The sequence below is a fragment of the Crocodylus porosus genome, unplaced genomic scaffold (assembly GCF_001723895.1).
Source record: "Crocodylus porosus isolate Cpor-Errol unplaced genomic scaffold, CroPor_comp1, whole genome shotgun sequence".
Lineage (NCBI taxonomy): Eukaryota > Metazoa > Chordata > Crocodylia > Crocodylidae > Crocodylus > Crocodylus porosus.
Window position 1 is genome coordinate 8,141,444 of NW_017728936.1, and position 24,718 is coordinate 8,166,161.

Genomic DNA, 24,718 nt, shown 5'->3' on the forward strand with positions numbered 1-24,718 from the left:
GGTTATGGCTGCCACCTTTCTGCCCTGATAATAATACTTCGCTTTTCCATACCATGGGCCTCTTACTCTGAAGATGAAATAGCAACCATGGCACACTGAGGGATGAAAGCTAGGAACTGTTTTCTCAGCCTGATGAAGGATGTTCCTCTATTTATTATTTATGTGGTGCAACCACATGTAAGATTTTCAAGCATGCACCAGGACCCCTTTGTGCCGGGAGCTGTACAAACAGAACAAAAAACTTACTTTCACTATGGGTTTTTTTAATGCCTAACCTACATGGATATTAAGCTGGCACAAGTGTCTTGTACAAACAAGACTCTTAATTCACCATCTCTTCAGCTGCCCTGGTCTCTTATGATTGTGCCATCACCAAACTAACTAGGAGCTTGAGCGAAATGGCAGGCAATTCATACTCAGGAAAAGATAGGTCTTCAAAAAGAATGAGCGGTTTGAGCTCTTGTGCTTGGGCAACATTTCTGAGGTTGAAACCAACCCTACCCAAGTCTGGAAAATTACGTCTGTTGGTGTGATGCACACTCAGCTGACAGTCAGGTCTACTAGATTCTTAAAAATGCACTTGCCACTGCAGTGTGACAGCTTTTCAGTTGGCAAAAGCTGCATAAGTTCTGGTAAGAAACAAGGCACAGCTGTTTTACAGCAAGGACAGTTCACTATTATGACTTAACAAGGTAGGGAGAGGGCTTTCTTTCACGTTAAGTTTTTAAATCAAGATGGGCTAAAACCATGTTCCTGTTCAGCTGCAAGATACAGGCTTGACAAAACAATTACGATTGAAAAAGTATCTGGCCTCCGTTACTCAGGAATCAGATTAGAGGATCCTGATAGTCTTTGCTGATCTTAAAATGTATGAACCAAGCATTAAGTGATGTGACTCTCATGGAAAACTGCATCTTCACGTAACAGTGACAGGAAACATCCCATTCTGGAAGAGCCAGTGCTCCCCGGGTGCATCCAGGCTGCACTGCTGCCACTGCCAGAAGAGCGCGTGCCCAACAACGCCTGCCCCAAACCTAGAGAGGATGGTGAAGCCACACTGGAGTCTGCCTTTTGAAGCTGCTCTAAAACCTGCTGGGGAAAGTGGGTTTGTGTGGGGCTGGGAGTGGGCATCCCCAGTACAGTTTTCACTGAACTTCTACATTTTGTAAGTGCAAGTAGTAGCAGGGCAGGGTGAGCAGGGCATGCTGTGAAGTTGGTACCCCCAAAAGTGCAGACGTGGCCTCTGGAGGTACAGTTAACTGGAAGAGGATGGATGAGGATGAAGATTGTTTCTGAGGTAGCCAGCCCTCTCCCATTGCTCCTCCAAGAATACAGTACATGCCGCAGGCAGGTGCATCACACAGCGGTGCTATCCTGGGGAGCAGCCTTCACTAACTCCCCCAGGTACTCCAGGACCAACTCCCAGCAATGGCCTCTGTGTTTCTCCTCTTCCTGCTGACCTCTAAAACTCTGCTTTCTCTGAGCTTGCACGCTAAGCAGAAAGGGGCAGGAGAATAATTTAGATGCTGTTTTCCTCCGGGCTGAAAAGGAAAAACTTGATTTCCCCATTGGAAAAACTTGATATATTTTCCATTGCATAAAGGTAGATGTGGAGCCTGTAACGTATGAGACGAGGAGGTGCCATGCTGGCCGTGGTATGCTAATGCCACCTAATCTGGGAACTCCTTTAGCTTTTTTCCAGTCACTATTTCAAAAACATAGTCAAGGATAGTGAAGAAATATGCACAGGAGGGCGAATGTGCAGAAAGTTATATCAGCTCTACCATGGAAATGTCACACGCACATTGCACAATTCATTCTCCCCCTAATACAATCTTTCTCTTTCTACTCTCCCTCTCCCCCATAGAGGCCCAAACTAAAGCTCTGCAGCTGAAAAAGCCACCAACTCAACTTCAGATCTAAACTCTGTAATCAGACACACAACTGCACATTACTCTTCCTATGTTTTCTAGGCTGTCTCTACCTGTAGCCTAAACCATCACTTGATGTATGATAGCTATGTGAAAATGACCATTTACAGTGCCAGGGGATGTTTTCCCAGGATGATTACTTTCTGCAAGGGAAGCCATTGTGAGGTCATTCCTAAAACGCTTAGAAAAATGCATTCAGCCGCAGAACATCCTTCCTGCAGAATCCTTCCTAAGCTGTCCTGTGAGTTCATAAAAGAAAAGTGAACCTCGGTGAAGAGCTGCAAAAAGACTGGGGTGGGCTTAAAGTCTCCAAGAGATGGCACGATGGCTATAACGACTCTGTCAGGCCACTGGAACTGCACAGCTGCCAGCAGGACAGCCTGCCAAGAAGGGGTAGAGCAGGAAGGGCTCATCTTATGCTCTACTGGGCTTGTTCTTCTTTTTTGGGGGGGTTTATTTGGAATATGCACCTGTAGAGCTGAGGCAAACAACAGAAAACTGCTCAGAAAGTTGTTTTCCCACCCACCCAATTAAAAAAACCCCTTAAAATAAAAAGAACTAACTTTCTTAAAATGTTTACAGAGTTTTATTGAAAAATAAGAAAACCCATTGGGTAGCGGGGTTCTTGCTTTTGAACAAAATGAGCCACTTTTTTATGGAAAAATTCTATTTTGTCAAAAAGAAAACCCTGCTATTTTCTAATCAGCACCTGCTTTGATAGAAACCTTTGGCCACTTCTGTTTAGGGGGTGTCAGAGCTAATGCCCAGCCTGGTGATGAGCTAAGTCTACAAGCGCCAGCTTCTGCTGGAAGCCAGTGTCCTTATCAGTAGTCAGACGTGTCACTTCCCCTTTTTCACAGTTCCAGTGAAAAACAACTCACCATCCTCGTTTCATGTGCAAAACACTCACATATTGCATAGAAGAACCTCACACCCTCTCCCAGCTTTCCCCTTCCTGAGTCATTTCCTAAGGTACAGGGCTACTGTATTAAATGAGATGGTGCTATTTTTTACCGAAACTAATATCCCATGCACCTGGATGCACAGAAGAGGCCGTGATGGAGTTCAGATACCCCCTCTTAGCCGGGATAAAAAAAATATCTCTTTGGGCTGCAACCCGAAGTAATAAATGGAAAAATGCATGTGGGCAAAAGCCTCATAAAGCTACCAATCCTTACAGCAACAGCAACTTCAACCCTTGTGCTACAGTCAAAAGAAAAATCACCCGACACCCCTAGTTGGCTGGTGTTCACATGCCTGTTACAGCAGGTGAGGAAGTTTTCCCAAAGGAGAGCTGTTATTTCTTTGTCAGCAGTTTGAATCAGCCCCAGATCAGGAGACACCATTCAGTCTGGCAATATTTGCATTCCCGTAGTACATACGAGAGGCGAGGCTCAAGGCTTGCCTGCGTGTGGAGGTCAGTGCGCAGTTAGGCAGGGTGTGAGTAGACAGCATCCCAGCTACACCGTGCTAGCCCTCCGTGGGGACACACAGGGGGCGTGGAAGGGCTGTGCACACCTGAGAGGTGGATGTGGTGTGAAAATGGTATATACTACCTTCCACCTAGCGTTGCCTAAGGGTTTGTCTGTGTGACATAAGGCAGTACCATACCCTGAGCTAGCTCTGTGTGTCGGCTCTGGAACCGGAAGCAGTACAGCTGCATCGACCTGCTGCTGTGTTGCGCCAGGACCGATTAGCGCATCGGTAGCTGAGGGATGCTCCATGTGGCACTACCTTATGCCGTACAAAAACACACTACAGGGGAACAGATAGTGCACATAAATTCACACCCTAATTGACTGGGCGCTAACTTTCCTGTAGGGCAGACAAGCCCCAAGAGTTCTTTGTGACTAATTAGGGTTTACCTTCATTCTTCAAATTAAGGGACCAAAGCACAAAGAGAAACTAAGTGATGTCCCAGTGTTTAATCCTGTGCATTAGCCCCGAGGCCAATACACCTCCTGCTCCACCCTCCTCACCGTCTGAGCCAGTTCAGCTACCTCCAGTTCCCAAAGGAGAGAGTCCTGCATTACGTGAACCTGCCTTGGCAATCCTACTAGAGAAGCCGCTCACCCTCTCCAAGAGGCCAGGCCTCAGGCACAAAGAAAGACAGTCTGGAAAATCACCCTGTTATTGCCACCTCTTATGGACACAAGCAGGACTTCAGTCTCGACAGCCACCGATCCCCGCTCTTTTCACTAGCATTAAGTTGATGACCAGTATGGGACTAGTCGTGAAACAAGATGGACCCCAAGACCTCTGGATCTCAAAGCAAGAGTCTACTCTTGGAGCCAATGGACCGCGCTTCTTAGCATGGAGGCATCAACCATTTAATGAACCACTCCACGCAGCCCAGTCACCAGATGCAGACAAAGCCCTGGCACGCGGTGGGCCCGCCCTACAGCTCCGCGTGGGCCTCACCACCTTGTCCTTGGCAGACTCTTCTTGGCTGTGGGGGAGGAAGGAGGTTTGGCCAGTGACCTACCTGCTCTCACTGGTTTCCTTCTTCTCTCTTACGCGCAGCCACTTCCGGAGCAAGAAGCGCTTGCGCCGTGGGGAGGCGCTGGGCGTCGAGCAGTTGGACCAGGGGGTGTCCTCGTCGCTTGAGGGGGTGATTTCGATGGAGGGAAGCTGCAGAAACTCTTTGCTGGGGGAGGGCGAATCCTGATACCTGCCAGCCTCCAGGCTCTGCTCCTGCACGTTCTTCATCCGCCTCATCTTGAGGCGCCTCCGGCGCAGGGTGGGGGTGGACGAGCTGGACCAGGCGCGGCCGCACTCCACCACCTGCTGCTCTGGGACTTGCAGTGCCGGGAGCTGGAGGGTCTCTGTCATATTGGCAGCTGGCATTAGATCCCCTTTCTCCTTCCGCTCCCACCCCCAGGCTGGCTCTGTCTGACCTTAGTGCAAACCACACCACACAACTAAAGCTTGCCCCTCTCCTCCCTCACCCAGCTCAGCATGTTTCCTTTTCCCTCAAGTCAGAAAACTCGATTCCTCAAGTGCTTTCATTTAACGGGCAGGGGATTCAGGCCCTGGGCATGCCACGAGCAAAGCTAGTTTCGAGTTTTTCTTTTGTTTCCCTGGCCCCTTCCTCTCTGAGAAACAACTTCTCTCCCCTGCCTGGTCTCTCAGGGCAGCAAGCTTAGCGTCAGAGCGGGGGGTTGCTGGCGACGGCTGGGCTCGCGTTTGGCTTTTTTCATTCCACTGCCAGCGCTTTCTCTCCTCTGTGCCTCAGGTTGCCTCAGTGAAAAGTCTCCTGGAGCTGGGGTGGAAAACTCAGCTGTGCATCTTCTGGAGAGACCGAGCAAGCGGGGAGCGGCGTGGAGCTGTGAGGAGGTCAGAGAGAGAGAAAGAGAGGGAGGAAGCAATGACAGTAGATAAAATCAGGAGTCCGCAGCAGAGGCGGAGGAGGAGGAAGGTGTTTGCTTTCTGTAGCCGATCAGACATGCACAGGCAGCTGCTGCAAATGTAACCGCGCTCCCGGTCCCAAGGGACGGGGTCTGTATTACCGACTAGACCGCGGCTGCAAATCAGGCTCGTGAAAATGGATAAAGAGAGGAAAATAACTTTTCATACAAGCTGATTGGCCGGGCTCCCCCACGTCCCACCTTCCTGCTTGGATGTCCTACCCGGCAGAGGGAGGGGAAGGAGCCGGCCAGGAGTGCCAGCCTTATTGTGTGATCAAGGTGCTTATGCTTGCCTCTTTCAAAAGCACGGGCAGAAGGGAGGTGGCACTAAACCTGGGGGCTGGCCGGCTTGTTTAGCTGGGGCTGTGTGTCAGGGAGAGCTGACAAAAGAGAGGCTGCTTCCAAAATGACACACGTGGTCTCAGGTTTTGGAACCAACAAAGACACCACACAGAGACAATCAGACACGCAGGACAGGCCTAACAGCGAGAGCAAGCCCTAAGACACTGAGCCGCGAGCGAGGTCTCTACCGAGGGTTACGCACCTGGGGGTGAGATGGGCAGATGGGAGAGCTTCACAAAACGTCAGCAATGAGACCAGGATGCACCGTGGCAGCCCAGTTCCCCATTCAGCTCGTCGGGGTTTTGCCAAAGGGTTTCGAGCAAGGCGGCGCTAAGCCGCGGCGTCACGTGAAAACCGTACACTCGGTAGACTCAGCTGTGGGCATGGCTGGGATTCACACCGCGGAGGTGTGAGCAGTTCCAACAAACCAAATAATAAAATCATCACTTTTGGGTTCAACCTACAACAAAGCGTTTGTCGGTGTTTTCAGAGAAGTGAAAAGTTGAAAACGTTCATTCCAGGTCAAGTGCCACATCCAGGCCAGAATGAGACAGCTGGTTTCTCTGGAGCTTTCTTACACATTTTTGAAAAATTCAAGCACAGCGGATTTTAAAATAATTGTGGTTTCAAATAAAGTAAATGTTTCACTTAGGCAACGTTGACACCAAAAACATGTCACTGGACTGGAATACGGACTGCATTCATATCAGTAGGGTAGGAAACCGCAGGCCTGGAGACACCCAGGCCTGGATCTGGCAGGCGAAGATCTTTGATTTCTGCATCTGGATTTTACAAGTTGGGGTTTGCTTGAATCTGTTAGGATGCAACAAGTGAGACCATTCATGGGAACAGTGAGTGCAAACACTTGTAAGAGGAAGATGTGTGTTAGTGGGAGTGTGGGAAGCAGGGGAAGGGGAAAAAAGACGTTTGCTGGTGCTAAAAAGCCTTTCCGACCTATGGGCTGGTACCTTGACATTACTTTCTTACAATACAGAGTCTTCCTTTAGTCATTGCTCCTTCTGATGGTTGAGAGGTTGACTAGGAGTTTATGTGAATTCTGTATTTAACCAAGGGATCTAACTTACACACACACTCACACCCACACACTCAAAAGGCCTTCAATAAACACACACATCTCAAAAAATATCATAAAACCAGCTATTTCAAATAAGAAAAACACTGGGCTTACAGAGTAAACAAGAGAATAAAAGGTTTGTTGTTTCCTTCCTGGCACAAGCAGCCACGCACTACAGCTTCTTACACAGATTAACTGATACCTTCACTTTTTCTTTTGGGAAAACAGAGAAACCTGAACCTAGAGCTACCCAAGAAGTGCAGTGACCTGCTGTAATAACTCCCTGAAAGTCACCTTGCATTCAGTAGCCACCTGTGTCATGTGCTCTTGGTCACCTGTTGAAACTCACAGAAAATTCATCCTGAACAGCCTACTAACATATCTTGAAACCCAAAGCTTGCAATACAGACCCAAGGGTGCTGTATACAAGTGAGGCCTGCAGCTCAGCTTTAGTCTGTATTGTCTTATTTCATAGGGCTTAATTCAGCAAAGAACTGGGGTGGGTGGAGGGACATGCATAAGAATTTTATTCCCCAAATTTTGCTTTTGGCCTAAGCTCCAGAGCCCTCTGTGCCTACTTCTTATGTACGGCAGTGTGCAAATGAGCGTGCTGTTTGGCAGCCATCGTTAACAGGTTTTGTGCTGTACGTATCAGTAGGTCAGATTCCCTCGGGAATCTCCTGAGAGATGTACAAGGGTCTCTTCTCTGGGTATTGCCTTTGGGACAGGAAGCCCGGGTCAAGAAATCCCAGGGGTGGAAACTGCTTCATTTCTACCCCTCTTATACTTTCCCACTTCAACAACGAATTGTACCGAGCACTTTACACCTTCAAAACACTGCACAAACATTATCTAATTAATCAGCAAGAGACTTGGGCTACCAGTGCTCAGGGCAATTACGTGATCAGCTGGAAATGGCTGCTTATTATTTCTTCGGGCAGGAAGAATCCCCCTTCACATATCTGCACAGGCAGAGAAGCAGCTGCCCCCTCACCGCAAGGATTCAGATCAGCCTGCAGCTCTCTCCAGGTGACTAGCAAGATTTGTCCTGGCCCAACACCCGGTTCTCTCCCCCACAAAATCCCTCTAAACATGATACCGGATCCTTCACCGTGTGACAAAGATTCCTTGAACACAACTCTCCCCCCTTCAGGCCAGGAAAATCTCCTTGCCAGGGAGCTATGACCGGTGGACTATATAGGGACTATCCCTTTAACGCTAAGCTGTTCACTGATTGCTAAGCATCACTTATTTATGTTCAGAGATTCCCAGTCATTTTTATTTTGAACAGGCGACACCGGACACCTGTTTGATGCTCGCTGAAAAGTAGAGGTTACGTAACAAGACAGACAGCTCAAACTGCTGCATCCCTGGCATGAACTTGTACCAGCCACAAGCTGAAATTCTTGCTGTGCAAAACACAAGGCACGAAAATATTGCTCCCTAAAGAGACTGCCTCGGCAGTGCTAGCTCCCTGGTCAGCGATGGGTTATGTTGGGAGTGTTGCCTGATACCAGAGAGGTTTCACTGTTTCTGTTTGGTGTAGTGCAGAGCAGTATAGCATAGCGCTGAGATCTTTAACTACCAACGAGAACACGGGGCTGGATTTTTTTTTTCTGCAGACCGGCATTAATACTGGGGACAAGTGCATTCACTTTGGCTAAGTTTGAGCCATTTCTTGGCCTGACTCCTGCTCAAACACTCCAGGGTTTGCAACATGCTTAAGAGAAACTGGGGTAACAGAAGCAAAGAGGGAAGATGAAAGCATTTTACTGAGGTCCTCCTGGCCGGTGTGTGCAGGCTAGGTCTTTCACTTCTCCTAAACAAACATTCTTGCTAAGGGAGGAAAGCAGAAAGACACGGACATAAAATACAAGAAAAAATAGTCTGCAGATTCAGACTCAGTTTGCAAATACACAAAACTCCCCAAACCAGTTCAGAAGCTTAGCAAACCTTTCCTGTGCAGAAGGTCTGTTCTTCCCGTGCTTTGGGAAATAGTTTGGTTAAGACAAGGAGACTAGTCCTAGTTTTCAGGTCAAGCCCAGCTTTTACCTCCCCACCAAGTTTCTAAAAAGTTTAGCTTGTTGAACAGTCCCCCCCTGTGCACGCACCTCAAACTGTAAACTGCAGTTTTCACACCCGCCTGGGAATGCTGTCCTGCCTCAAAATTCATTCTTGCCAGAACATATTTTGAAATCCAAAATTCGGCCTCCCACCCCACACCGGACGGTTTTCGATATAGACTTGCACAGCACTGTTGTGAATGTGAAATAAAAAATAATAGAAAATTCATTCAAAAAATAGTTTGCACATTTCTGGATCCCACTAGGCTCCTCCTTCTGTACAAAAGCCCAGCAACAGCTTTCAGCCTTGAAATGCCCCTTTAAAAATGAAACTTCTGAACTCCTTCCATCTACTGAACCTAGTAGCACCTTTATTTTCAGCTGCAGTTAGCATTTGGGATCTGATTTCCTGTGCACGCAGACACATGTCCTGATTCAGGAGATGGAGGTTCAGGTCCCCATTCTGCAGCAGATAACCAGGGTCACCTTGGGCAAGCCACAAATTGTTTCTGTGCCTTAATTTCCTCGCTTGGAAAAAAAAAAAAGGTGAAAATGCTACTTCCTGCCCTCTAAATGACACAGGAGCCTTCCTCATCTAGCAAACAATCCCTGGACAAGTCCAATTCTTATCTCATGCCATAAAACTCTTCCCCTGTGAAACATGAAGGATGATGAAAGGGAAATTCCTTAATAAATATGAAGCACCCAAATGCTAGACTGATTATAACGAAAAAGGCAATTAAGCAATAATTGCAAGTAATAACTGTAAGTAATAATTGCAAGTAAGCAATTATTGATGGGTTGTTATGAGCTGTCCATTCTTGCTTGCTTTCGTTCCCATAAAAAGATATGCTCTACCCCTTTAAAGCACTCAGTAGCAAACAACAGTTGCTCCCACTTGAGCACAGAGCCCGTTTTATTTTGGTTATAGGATACCGGACACCCACATGTGTTATTCTCCGTAACCCAGAGCCTGTGTTAAGCGACAGACTCCACAAACTTCACAGGCCGTGGGGTGAGAAATACCAGTTACAGGCTGAAATTCTTAGTGTGTCACAAAACATGATGGAAACCTATCTGCCGCCCCATATCCCCGCTCTGTCTTGCTTGCGAGGGCATTTATCCCACTGCTTTTGACATGGCCTGATCCTGAGACATCTTGCACTTGCAGTGGGCATGAGAACTTCAGAAAAGTAGCACCTCTCTGGATTGGGCTAAATCTGATGTGAAATCTCATCCCAAGCCAACACCACGAAGGAAGGAAGGAATACCAGTAAGTGTCATAAGAAACGTAGGCTCGGCCACATGTTCAGACAGCAGGGTGGGTTTTCACTAGTCCCTGATCAAAGTTAATAAACGCACATTCAGTTATGTCTCCAGCCACTAAGAAAGCAGCTTTCATTACAAATTGCCCAACTTGGACCTCATAAATAAGCTGCCATTTGTCTGGCTGAAGATTACAATGGGTCTGCTTTGTAAGTCGATAAGAATCAATCAGGTCAGTAATGGGATACTTTGCCGCAGCAGCCCTCATTAGATAAAGTTATGATGCCTTATTTCAGGATGCCACAGACAGTCATCTAAGCGCAGCATTGAGGTATATGATCAGTGCCTCCAGCATTATGTCCCACGAATGCCTTGCAAATTAATTAGTCGTTATTCTCTGACACAGCTCTGTTATACTGTCTCTCAGAAACACATAACTCAGCACGTGTCTAGCTTGAAAGCAAAATACAAGTGTCTGCACTGTACAAGGTCAGATAGGCATTGGCCTTAGAACTGGAACAGAAGTATGACGCTTCCAGGGGGCGTAAATGTGCACAGGATACGGGCATTCGATGTACTGCACAAGGCCAGGTGATTCTGAAACCAGGGCCACAGGCTGAAAGCTCATATCCACACCCCAGAACTTGCGTACATGTTCAAGGTCAATAGTATTCCACTTCCAGCACCAAAACTCAAACACTGAAAGTGCTAAAGAAACAAGCCAGAAACAGGCAACCGTGGGCTTAAACATCTTTCTTCCAATGACTTAAAACTGATCCCAAAATATAAAACTCAGGGAACACTTATTGCATGGTTTTCCCATCGCTGGCCCATGAAGTGGTGAAACCAAGCTGAATGCTAGCAACGCTTTCTTCTGCGATGTGTTATAACCTACTCTAGTCGGCGATACCTAACGGGAGTTTGCATGTTTGTAGCCCTCTATCTAAAATAAACAGGTCTTAAAAGCTGTGGGAAGGATTTTTGCACATCATGATTAGCTGAACACATTTGACTCTTGACCTTGTGCATCATAACAACCTCAAAGTCCTTTTATACACATCAAAAATGCCCTGACTGTTTTCATTCATCATTCAATACAAACAGAACATTCTTCATGTTGTTCTTGGTTTTGTGTCTTGTTGTTGTAGTGACATAACCCGTTCCTTTTAAGGTAAGCTCTTTGGAACAAGCTTTGTCCAAATGAAATGGGATAGTTGAGCATTTCAAAGGTCATCAGGCACAAAAATGAGGCCACCTGGTCTCGTTCATGTGACCACTGTAATCTCATCACTTTCTAATAGCAATCCATCATGTAGATGACAGCAAACCCAAAGCCCTGGGCACCTAAGAGCCTCCCCATGCAAGTCTAAGCTGTTTGCCATGACTGATTTAGTTTTGGAGCACCTTGCAAATTGGGCTACTTCTGCCTGGGTGTTTGTACAGCCTTAGGCATAACTATGCTTCTTGGTGCATCTCACATGCATGGGATCCAACCCTTCTCCCACCTAAACCAGATGGGCCCCAGGTCAAAATGGGTACGTTCACCATTTCCTCTGGCTTTCACTGGCGGGACAGAGCTGAAATGTGCCACAAACTACATGCAAAGGCCAGGCCTTTGTAGACCCTGTAAACATAACATAAAGCGTCCCTTGCCCTAAGATCCCTCATGGCATGCGTCTGCAATCTGGCAAGGCTGCCTTCCCACGGTGAGTTTCCTTAGGGACTTGTGTTAGTTTTTTACCAATTGCATGCAATAAGCAGGAGCGACTCTCTCTGGATCTCCTTTACCTGTAGAGCGCTTTCATAATGGGTCACAGCTCACAGCACATACAATTAATCACAGGGGAACCGGCTTGCAAGTACAAAAGGTCTTTGAACAGCACATTCTTTCCTATTCAGCCAGAATATCTGCTTCACTAGCTCAGGTCAGTAAAGTCTGTTGCATTTAAGCCAGCTCTGCACATGAAGAAAAACACACACCAGCTCCAGGAAGGATCCCAAGGCATATTTGTAAGGGTCCTGACAAAACCGTCGGGGGCTGCTTTGCCCTCAGTTACCTGAAAAGTTGTGCCCTGTGCTCATAGCTATCCTCACCAGTTTTTGCATCCCTTAACTTTATTCAAACACTGGGGGTCTCATTCAGGCACAATAAACTCACCCCACCTGGTAAAGCTGTATGTACACGCAGTATCGGGGCTTTGGGTTCTCTCTCTCGCCCTGTTGTATTGGGCAGAAATCCCATCCTGGCCCTGAGCACACTTCCTGATGAAAGTTTCTGTGACCCGACACATTTCCGTGAACAGTTTCAGGTTTCCAATCAGCTCAAGCAGGAACATGGGAATTGCCAGACTTCAGCAGGCCAGAGCTCTGCCTAGCCCAGCATCATCTCATCTTTCATCATGGCAAGTCTCACATGCTTCGGAAAGCAGCACAGGAAACTACAAGTGCAGTTCTGGGATGGCCTTCCCCTCTTCCCTCCTTCCCCACTGCCCTTCGCCTCCCTGCCCTGCTTCCTGTGAAGGTTTCCTCCTCATCCTAATCAGTTAGCAGTTGGCCAATGCCCCAAAACATCAAACCCTCTTGCCCCAAATGCTCTCTTTCGCCTCCTCGAGAAGCGGCCAGCAGAGCATTGCTGAGTCTGGTACAAAAACTGCCAAAAGAGCACTATTACTCACAGCTTCACCCTGCCCAAGGGAGGGTGGAAACCTCTGAAACAAGCTCTGAACTCCCAGAAGCCACAGCTACAGAAGGTTCTCTCCTACAAGGGGTAAACTCATTTAGAATAAGTGTATAGAAATTGCTTCATAAATACCGGTCCTGTCCATCATCTCTCCATTATCCACAGCCTCAGCAGCAAGGCTGTTAGAGCCTATTTCCTAAATTAGATAAACGCCTGAGGAAAAGTGTCATTTCTCTTCATGATCTCCCTCGGAATGGGGCTATTTGGGAAATGCTTCATGGACAAGTGAAAAATACCTGCTCTGGTTGGTTTTTGTCATTCACACTTATGATCCTACACTTGCTCTTACAGAAATACATGTCTGCAGCAAGGAGAGCCTCTTTCCCTAGTGCATGGTCCACATACATGCCGCATGTACACCCATAACAAACTTCCCCACTGCATGCATCTAACACACCCAAACGTCTGTGTGCTCTTCAAGGAATAAGTCTGTGCTATGAAACTCATACCTGTTGGATACATGCATGTAGAACAGAGCACGCCAGCAATGCAATGGTGATGCACATAGCATACCACATACACTGAACACATGCAGTGTCCCGGCATATGAGGACTGGTACATGTATATGGTCTGTCTGCACAATGTACTTGTCATATGACTAGAGTATATGTCATACATATGCTGAACAAGAAACATAGTACATACTCTATGTGTGCGTGAAGCACTCGTGTGTGTGTGTGTGTGTGTGTGTATGCTGAACATAGTATATACTCTATGTGTGTGTGAAGCACTCATGTTGCATATATATATATTTATATATATATGCTGAACATAGTATATACTCTATGTGTGTGTGAAGCACTCATGTTGCATGTAGGAAACAAAAGTTGTGTGCGTATATGTAATGTATTTGACACATGTTGGACTTAAAGGACACACTAGGTTCATGTTGTTTATAATAAGGGTATAATACAGCTCATGCCATAGCCATGAAGCATACCTTGCACCGGCTGTACAAGGCTTTCCTACTACATACTCATATTTTTCCAAGATCATCCTTTGTCAAGACATTGTCATTTAAAGCTTGTTTGCTGAAACTAGCAATCCCTAGTGATGTACCGTGTGCTAAGGCAAAAAGAGACTGAGTTGCCTTTCTGCTGGGGCTGCAGAGGAAAGAGAAAAACAATTTAAAAGTACCTCTATACTGTATTCAGGACAGATGCTAGCAACGCCCACCCTTAATGGCTTGACTAGACTCAGTGGGATCAGGTACATCAGTGAATTGTAATGGGCCCTTTACTGATAGTGCTTAGAAACCGCTACTCCTTGTTGCCCATAGGTGTCTTTGTGAAACAGATGAACGCTACAGTCTCCTTTCGTTTTCCAGTGGCCAAAAATCCACTTCCCAGAAGCCCCCTCCATGTCTCTCACCCGTGGTCTCATGGAAAGGCTCAGCAAAGCAAGGTCAACGATTGTATGGAGGCACTCCATCATGGTCAGGGCTGAGGCACACGGCGGGGAAGCTTGTGCTAGCAGCGCCTGGGCTGTGCTCTATCTGTTTTATCTGTCCCCCGGGCTAGCACACCAGTGCCAATCATAACTGCTAAAACCAACATTCCCGTACTCTCGCTTGCTTTTGTTTGCCTTTCTTTACAAAAGCAGTGGCGCAGACAGGCTGGTGACATTTCTTCGGCTCTCTTGACTCTTAAGCAGCGTTGGAAAATCATATTTCACACTTCAGCACATTGCAATTTTGTTCAACAAGTGTATTGGATTTGCCTTCTGCTAATCGGTTTTTATCTTTCCCGTATATCATATTTTATACCATGCAAATGTTTCCTCAACAGCACCCACAGGATTGCAAAGCAATATAAAATGTCTTCGGTGAGCAGAACGATCTGAAAACACTTTCTGTTTTGCAATTGCCTGGGAGACACTGAAACGGGGTCTAAAGAAGGGTCTAAAGAAGGGTGTCAGGGCTCCCAGGCTCTTATCCCACGGCTCCCCTGGGAGAAAGTCATTTCACATCTCAGCTTTCACATCTCTTTCCCCACCTATAGAAGGGGATGTTGGCACCTGCCTACTTTGCAGTAGGTGGAAGAGCTTAGTTAAGGCTTGCTTATATAAGTTGCACTGAGATCCTCAGATGAAAGTTGAAATAGGCCAGAGGCCTCTGAGCCAGCGGGGCTGAAAACAACACATTCCTCAACCAGCAGGAGCAACTGTGACAGCAATCAAGCTAACATACTTCATGATATGTCAGATAAGCCATATGATATTGTTTCTCTTCCCTGATTGAGTCTGAAGCATCTAAGCGAGTAGAAGGTGTTGCCAATTTAAACACCCATTTCAGCAAACATTTGCACATCGGACTTGGAAGTTAACTTGCCACGAGTATTCTCTGTGAAAAATTAACACAGGGCATGTGAGGTCTAATCACAGCTAGTGCATTTAAAAATCCTAACAACTTTTACCAGGCTTGCTTTGTTTTGCATTATTTCCCTGGCTCTAATTCTTAGCTGGCAATGTTACGTATTGCATTGGGTTATTTCTTCCCCCTCGCAGGTCTGAACTCTACCTTGGGGGCCCCGCATCAGGAAAAAATCTGCTTCAGTTGTGCCTTAAAAGGCTGCTTTAATAAAGCAGCTTGCGTGGGCTTTTTGGGATTCCTGGTAAATGTCATGCCAATCACCACACACTAACCTGGCCCTTCATGAAGAAGAAATATAGGAATTATTTAACTCTGAAGTAGAAGGACTTCAAAATCCCGCGTGCCTCTAGTACCATGATGAATGCACCAAGTCTGACCCACACATCCTGGGGAGCAATTTGTAATCACCGCGGGTCATTTTTATGACCACGTTTATACCTATTGGCAGAATTCCCTTGCCCTTTCTCAGGGATTGTATTCAGCATGCAAAATCACACGGTCAGCGTGATCCCCAAGCCTGCAACATGGTCTACCATGGACAGGGGAGACATGACAGAGGGGACAGAGCATCACTTTGCTAGCTGCGCTGATATAAGCTCCGTGGAGCAGGGATTGTTTGTCTTGGTCCATAAATAAAGCCCTCGGGCACTACCACACCACAAGATGTTAATAAAGATACAGCCGGCATCTGGAAAGCTCAGATCAGGACGCGAGCAAACTCTGTGGTTCCAACCCAGCTCCACTTCACAAACAGTTCCCTTTACACCTCTCTTCTCCCAGTTTACCTAGCTGTAAGTGCATCCTCTCCTCCTCAACCCACACCATCTGCCATCAGGTTTTTGGGTGGACAACCTAAGAGCCCTTTGCCCACATGCACTGACCCCTCTCCCCTTCTCTCTCTCTGAGATTCCCTACCAGGCATATGGTAGTAATGGGATACAGCTGCAAAGGGATTCCCTACCAGTAGGATTCTGCTGCTCTCTAGCGGCTAAGGAGCTGTAGCATTAACTTGCCTGCATTCATTACAATTTAACTTACATGAAGGGAGTGTCTTTAAATTCTGGAAAGTATCTTTGGAAGCAAGGAGTCGTGTTGGCCTAACTTGCTGACTGTCCTCAACTCTTAATGTGATCAGGAGGCATCGAGTCCACTAAGCACATCTCAGAATACTACCCTGCCGTGTGAATCCGATCGCACAGGAGCCCTGTGACCCCTTTCCCCAGCCAAAAGGGCAAAAGTCCTGAGCTGTTCAGGAGCACAAAACCTTGGCAGTAAGCAAACCCCACAGTCTGAGAGATCTGCTTGCCGTCTGGCCTGTGAAGCTTGTGTCTCTTCTGCATCCAGTGCTCCAGCATCTCATCTTGGGGTTCCTCCATATCAGCAGTATCGATATTGGCCCAGGGACAAGCAGTCTTTCCTGGGGTGGCTTAATTCCAGCAGGCGCAACAACTACTGTGCTTCTTGCCTCAGGGTACAGGATGTCCTGAGGTTTTATGAAATGCACTTTCAAAAGAGAAAAAGGTTATGAGTAGGTGTTAGCAGATCAATGAACGATTTGGCACAGAGGAGATGTAATCAGCTGAGTGCGCTATGGCTTTGCCCAGCACCTTTGTTTTCATTAGTAGGTGGTAGCTACTCTTTCATCATGAGATTTTCATACAGTATTATCCCGGGCAGGCATTCGGGGACACAGATGAAGGACTCGGTGAGCACAGCAGGGCAGTTCTTAGACAAGTCGGCAAGGCCTGCGACTTAACATCTGTTGAAGGGTGACATGAAGTCCACTGTAAGTCCAGTGCATTCAATGCAGATACAGCAGGCCACAATCTAGCCCTTCAAGTGTATTTTTCCCCCTTTTCAAAACCTAAACCTATTTCTCATTTCTTTGCCTCTCTGGGGAATAGGGCCTAATGAAGCCCAAACAGCAAGGTTGGAGGAAGGAATCCCATCAGCCAGCACTTTCAGTATTTTTGTGAAAACTCTGTCAAATTATGAGATTCTTATAAAAAGAAAAAAGCCAAGAAGTGGTCAGAAATGTCATCTTGTCAATAAGGGCTTCAAAAAAAATTAGGAAAATATATTTCCTTCCTAATTCTGCTTGACAGGCAGGAGTAGCCAGATGGATAAGGCACAGACAGAGGCTAGGCCTGGGTCAGGGCAGCTAGAGTTTACTTCCAGCTCTGCTACTGATCCACTGTATGGCCCTGGGCAAGTCACTTCAGCTCTCCATAGCCAAGCCTGACCCTTCGTAATGTGAGAGATGTAGTTATCTGTGTTAATCGGAAGACAAGTGAAACTGCAGCTCCACCATACATGCCATCGCTTGCTGACAGTGTGCCTCTGCTGTCTACATGGGAAAGACTGGGTGATCTCTGTGTGACAAAATGACTGAACACAGCTCTGTTACCAGCTGCAGGAAGACATGCAAGCCTCTGGCCACACACTGTAACCTCCCTGGACACCCCATTGCTGATCTGAGGGTGGCTTCTCACAGCATTCCTGGACAACAGCAAATTAAATGCTCATAGCTATCTTGATGTCTTAAGACTATTTTGATATATACATTTTTATCTCAACAGTAGGCAGCTCAACCTCACTGCTGAGTGAGAGAGCAGCACTGCTGGTATAGCTATATATATACACATAGGGGAAGCAAAACGGCTTTAATATCACTTCTTGCCTAACCCTTGTCTCTCTATTTTGTTGGTAAGCTCATTGGGGCAGGGACCCACTTGCTTTTTGAATGCTCATTGCTTATAATACCTAACAGAACATGGCTCCAGACTTCAAACTTCTAGGTCCTACTGTCATAGCAAAAATTAAAAATAGTAAGGAGCAATGCAATTAAACCCCAGGACATGAAAGGGCTGACCTGCAGGCAGCTGGTATAGGGTCTGCTTACCAAAGTTTTGTAAGGCTCTAATTCTTGGTCACAACATTATCCAAACCAAGACCAGTACCTGACTCGACATCCCCTGCAGAAGTGAAGCCCATAGCTGCTTCCCCTGTGCAGTCTTTGATTTGATCTAGATACATCTGCCATTCATTCTTCCCTGCTGGGAGTCCTACTCCTGCTTCTTCCCAACCAACCACCGTCTGACCTGAACACACAGTGGCACTTACTATGAAACGAAGTTTTAAATGAAACAGGTATTACTATTTATGGGTCTTTTATCACCACTCAGCATCTTCACACTGCCTCGGATAAAAGTGTTCAACAGCATCTCTTTAAATACGCAGCCAAAACCTAACAAAGGGACTAGGGCAGAAACCCCCCGTGACGGGGAGCTGAGGAGGTGGAAGCTCAGCACAGCACAAGATTTCTTTCCTTCTTTAATGTGCTGAATTCTGGCTATTACCTACTTTGCATGAATCAGTGTCTCTGCTGTGAATAACATCTAGTAATTAAATCTAAGGCACAGAGCTTGCATTAGAGTCAGACTTGGGTCTAAAATAACTAAAAGGCTTTATAATTAGGCATAATTAAAAAAAGGTACTGATGACAGCAGCATGGAGGCCTTCTGCAAAGCTCTCCTATACCCGTTCATTGGCAGTTATTGTACCACAAGACTTTCCTTGGGCCAACATTTCATCTTTTAAATTTGTATTCAAAATGCATTGCAGAAGAGCTCATTCACTATTCACTATTTCAACCTTCTGGCAAAAGGATATCTGCAAATCGTTCTCAGTCTGCAGATGGATCTGTTTAATGTGTCAAGAACATTCAATACCTGAGATGTGTCCATTTTACATACGGGTCACAAAATGCTGTTTCGGATCCCTGGCTATGTGAGCAGAACACTTGGAATCAGGTGTCGAGATAAGACTTGTACAAGTACTAATGGAAAATTCACTTGCTTCCTGTCTGTCCTGGAAGGCAGGTGATCTGGGTGACCATGTGGCCTTTATCCTGTCCTGGGATTCCAGACTACTCAAAGCCATATGCCTCAAGAAGAGGTGTCCATGGGTTTAACCCACACATTAGGAGATGGGACCTGTTGTGTCTTCAGTGCCTACATAACGTTAAGAAAGGGAGAACATCAGGGTTTCAATGCACTGTATACATCTCTGTATGCACACTGCAGCACTATTAGGATTTAAAGGAGTTCTTTACTCAGGTCCTGTACACCGCAGGATCTATACCCATTGCTAACACTGATTAAAGGGGTCCCACAAGGCTGGAGTCAGCGAGACAGAACGTCTGACCTGCTTTATCAGCGGGGCCACAAACCAGCTTGGATCTCCCTGAGGATCCCCATGATGGGAAGGAGCCCTCTGGCCATCAAAGCAGAGCTGGTACTTCCACCCTAGGGCTGCCAGTCTCCTCACAGCAGCGGATGGGAACAGCGTGAACATGGGAACAGCATGAATAGCTCTGCTCAGCTAGTGAAGGATTCACATCAGCAAATAAACTTTAGAGCAAACCTTAGGGTGCTTTAAAATTTGGCTCGACTGAGCACAATTACAGCCAATCAGGGAGTCATAATTAGTATCCTTTCCCTAAGCCCTGCTGCATCATACACAGACTGCACAAAACAAAGTAGGTTCTTCTAATGTGATTTAACAGCTGCAAAAGCGGCAGCAAAACAGCCAACACCAGACAAACAGCTGTATCTGTGCAGACCAGCATGAACAAATTTGCAGTCCACAGTCTGAGAACTTCCACTCCCTGAAAACAGACTGAAGCTTTCAAAAGCACCTAAATCACTTTGGCAACTGGTGCACGAGCAAGCTGCTGTGAGGCAAAAGGAGGCAGGGACTACTCAGCTATACCGCAGTAAACACCCATGTGTCTGCTCCTATCCCATGGTAAGAGGACTAACCTATTGCAGATTAGCCTTCAGCTAACCATCCGTTTGCTCACCATGCCTCTAGTTTACAGAAAATATGAGAGACTTGTTCTTCGTGGCAGACCCCATTGGTGCCAAACAGGGAACAAAAAGGAAAACCCAGCTCCAGACCCTGGGTGTAGCAGCGCTTCTCTGACTCTGGTTACTAGTGGACAGCTGCTGTCTCCAAAGATGTCACTCAGAGAAGGAAGCCACAAAAACCTATCTATGGCTGTAGCAGAGGACTATGGAAGGGGGTAAATCTGCAGCAGCATTAACTCCAGTGGAAATTAGGGGGAGTTAGGAACTGATTTGTCATTTGTGCTCCTGTGACTCACCCTGTATCCCCAGCTCTGCCAACGTTGGACTGTGGGATTCCCAGCATTGTGGAGTTTTCAGGTGATTTAGAAATGTAATTTCCAGAGACTTTCACGGGGACCCATGTCCCTAGGCCACATAGGGAATTTCGAAAATCCAGCCCATACCCCTCTGCCCCAAACTTTACCCAGATAGGGAAAGAGAGAATGCCCAATGCCCGTTTTATAGCACACGAAATGTGGATAAGAAGAGTCTGTGGCATGTCTGAAAGTTATTACAATCATTGCTCACCATTACATGAAGAGGCATGCCATGACTAAGTAGACTGCACAACAGTCTCATCAATCAAATCAGCCTGAGATAAGTGTGTGCTTCTCGGTGTAATAATGTCAGAGGGAGCTTGACAGATGGCCCTATACACTGGATCTCTCCCCACTCAAGGAAGTGAAAATTTAATAGCATCTGCTTGTGACATCCAGGTTGTGTCATGCGAATAAAATAATAACACTAAATAAAACCTATTAGTGTCTCCCCCAAGGGGGTTAATCAAACCTCTTCAAGACACTCGGATGGAAGCCCAGATATTAAAACCCAGCTCTCGACTAGGAGGTGCCTCTTGAACTAGAGGAAAATCACAAGAAAAGTCTTAACGAGCAAGTAGGCTGTCAGCATCAGCCTGGAGATTGGGGAACCCACGCCTGACGTCACTGCTGGGTGGCATTTCCCATACAGCGCGTGCTTTGGGGAAATCGCAGTAATTAGAGAAGCCGTGGAGTGTGGGGAAGCCTTGTAGGCACATGTACAGCTTCTCGGCAGGTGCCACTGCAACGAGTGCCTAAACAGAAGTCCCTGTACACAAAAAAAGCAAGGAGTTTTTGCTCATTTTATCTTGTTAAGGAAGCAGAAGTGGAAACATGCCTGGCTCTGGGAAGACTCTTCCCATATGCTCTGAGAGCTGGAGGGGGTAGGGGAGGGGTGGGGAGAAAGAAGGGGAGAGAGACCGAGGTGAAAATGAGGACCTAGCCTTCCTCATGTCAGGGAGGGCTCGATCGAGTCTCTAAGTCACAAATTTGAATCAGAATCAAGGCTGACAGCCTGATGGCCTATGCATGCGTCACTGGTTCTCACTCCACTTTCCCCTATCAAAACTGACCTCGGTGCAGTTGAGGGACCAAATTTGCCACCAGCGCTGCTTCATCTGGAGTCACTCCCAGTTATGCCAACTGTGAATCTGATCCGGTAAGTCCTGTCTGCCAGTCAAGCTGAAAGAGCAAAAATTGTGAGCACATCCCAGGCAGCCCTAAGTGAATCCTTGAGATGAAAGGAGGTGGCCAGGGTGGCCAAAGGAAAAAGCAGGGTTGAGGTGTGTGGGCAAGGGCTGACTCCAGCAGAACGATGAGCAGGGAAAACTCCCAGGAAAAGGTGGGACCAGTAGCAGATCTGCCTGTCATTGTATTGCCGGAAAGACTTGAGCATCTCTCCTGTTCCACCCAAAGACCCTACCCCCTCAAGTCAACATTTTAGACAAATAGGTTCTACCCACCCTAGCAACTACTGAGTAATGTGCCAGCTCAGATTAGCCCCAAATGCCACCAGTTTTGCCGGGCTGTAACTGATCTCCCCGTCTGCAACCAGGAGATCCTGGCTAGCTCAAGAAGATAAAACAGCATCACTGCAGCAATATATTTGGAGAAACAGATACACACACACACACACCCTATACAGAATAATATTTGGGAAATGATCAGGATGTAGCCACACTGGTGGCTATTTCATCAGTAACATATATTGCCAATGCTCAGATTCTCCAGGGCACGAAACAACTTAGGTGTGAACCTGGAGCAAGCCATACAGACTTAGAAAAACCTTCCCAAAGAACAAGGAGCAGCCCATTTACTGATGCATTAATACCTGTTGCTAGCTGTTCAATAGCTCCAGCTATTGCATTATAATCCAGTAAAATAGTTCTGGAAACTAGAAATAACAGAATTCCAACAACTAAATTACTGTTGAGTCCAAATACGTAATTTATAACAGTGCAGCCTCATAGAAACTGGGCAATTGAACCACTGCTTATGTCCCAGGAATGGAAGAGTATAAATCAGCCTTCAGTATGAAATGTATAGAAAAATGGAGAAGTATAGATATGAATTATTCATTCAATGTTATTTATATAACTTAAACATTGAATGAATTATTAAACAATGCAAAGCATGCACTTAACTTACATTATAACACAACATAAACTCCCTCTTCAGATAGGACATAAATAGTACGTTATGCTGAAAACAGCCATTTAAATATAATGAGAAAACCACATAGTAATATTTTCCTTTAGGCTTTTCTTATTGTGCCTTAGCTCTAGGGCTAGCAAAAGTCTGACTTGGAATAGTTACCAACTGCATGCCACGCAGTCCCTTAAAGTACCATGAAATGCTTTCTGTAAAGGACTCCGTTCCTACACCTCCACTGCTTTTCAGTAGCGACTTCAGCTCTTAAAATCATGATGATCAGTACTGGAATAACAGAGGACCAAAGAAAAGCCCAGCTTCTGCAAGAAGTGCCAGTGGACATTCAGTGGCTGGCCGCCTTCTGAGTCACTGTGCACAGATCCCTCTCTGTTAAGCAGGGTCCTTAAGTGAAAGGACCTCAGCACAAACCTAAAAGAGAAGCTGAAAACTATGGTCCAATTTGCTTGCAGACGTCAAATCTTACTTAGCACTTTTCACCAATCTATGGGGGCCTATCCGTCGGCCTGTATACCTCACATGCTTCTTACTTTAGGGTCGCACCTCTCCAGTTTTAAATGGACATGGTATTCCTCACTGCTAGCCCTGAACTTCTCCATACTGTTCCTGGGTACTGCTGCCATTTCAAGCCTAAGGTGGCTACGTTGCAAGGAAGACTCATGCATAAAGAGTTTGTGAAGTGCTGTTCTGAGTATTTTGATCATTTTCTGGTTACAAATGGTCTGTAAATAGGTTACATTCTTCAGACTCATTCACTATTTCAGCCTTCTGGCAAAATCATATCTGCAAATAATTCTCAGTCTGCAGGTGGATCTGTGCAGCGGATCGAGAACATGCAATACCCAAGATGTGTTGATTTTACACGTGGGTTGCAAAGTGCTGTTTCTGATCTTCGACTGTGTGAGCAGAACACGTGGAATCAGGTGTCCAGATACGAATTGTACAAGTAGTAATACAAAATTCACTTGCTTCCTCCCATACTGGCTTAAAATTCAATGCCAAGAAGGCTATTTATTTGCCAGGATATTCGCAGGATGTGACCGCTGGAAGGCTGCAAATACGAAGTGGCAGTTGGGAGAATGCTCAGATTTTCCTCCTCTCTCTTTCAATTTTCTGACCCCCCCACCTTTGCCAACAATAACTGTAGATGACAAGTACTAAAGAAATATAGCCATGCAGCAAGGGTATGCTTTGTTTTTTATCCCTTAGTTCCAGTATTTTGTGCAGAAGATGCCAGGATAATGGCGGGGAGTTCTGTGCATCAGTCACACAACTACCTGCAAACACCAATTAAAGATAAAGCAAACGAGCCAGAGCAGTTGTGAGAACACCTGAAATGAAAGCCTCAAGCGGGAAGTTTCCCTCTCATCAGGCCTTCATGACAGTCCTTGTCAAATTCTTGCACGCCAATATATCTAACCAGCAGGAGAGCTCTGATTTACAAACCAGCTTTGTGGGACAGGTTCCACGTTGCACCTTCTCAAAAACAGAGCCCAAAGCCCTACGTGTTGGGGGAGGAGTGGACAGGGATCTATAACCACCTCTGTTAGCACTGAAGTCAAATGCCACTCAAAATCTGCCCCTGCCCATGGTACATCCCCAATACCAGGGCTTATGCTTGTGGGACAATGTGGGTTTTCAACCTACACTGTTCCAGCACCAAGACAATTCTCCTGTGGCCCTCTGTGACTCTTGCATGCCCCTACCAGTGTAAGTTCCTCTGATGGGGGAAGTAGGAGGAAGCTTTGCTTGTTCAATTTGCAGTCTGCTTTTGCTGAAAGCAAGGGGATGCTGCACATAGGGCCCTATGAAGCAAGCTCTTAAAGGTTAAACTTGTTGGAAGGAGTCCACAGGTCCTTCTGAAGCATGAGCCCTGCTTCCTGGAAATAGGAAGGTAGTAAGAAGACTGCTACAAGGGTTATAGGTCTGCAGTCATCGTTCAGGTTGCATTGCTCAAAAATTGATCAGCATTTCTTCACATTTTCCTTTCTTTCCCATTTCAGCCAGTTTCATGCTGAAGACAGGTGCTGGATTCACAGCCTTGGTGATTTAATTCCCTAAATATGCAATATTTGCAGTGCTGCCAATATTGGGGGCAGGGGGGGAAGTGGGGATGGGGATGAGAA

The 24,718-nt window shown here is 46.4% G+C and overlaps 1 protein-coding gene across 3 annotated transcripts in view; it reads right to left on the reverse strand.

The window, feature by feature from the left end:
• GRAMD1B (GRAM domain containing 1B) overlaps positions 1-24,718 on the reverse strand; it is a 176,051-nt gene that overhangs the window by 120,707 nt on the left and 30,626 nt on the right. The window contains exon 2 of one of the 3 annotated variants that reach the window (XM_019547046.1): positions 4,417-5,257. In XM_019547046.1, coding sequence (XP_019402591.1) covers positions 4,417-4,778 — 362 coding nt within the window. In that variant the 5' untranslated portion in view covers positions 4,779-5,257. Of the gene's footprint in view, positions 1-4,416; positions 5,429-24,718 lie in introns of those variants that run through there. The other 2 variants (XM_019547045.1, XM_019547047.1) reach the window with 2 other exon arrangements.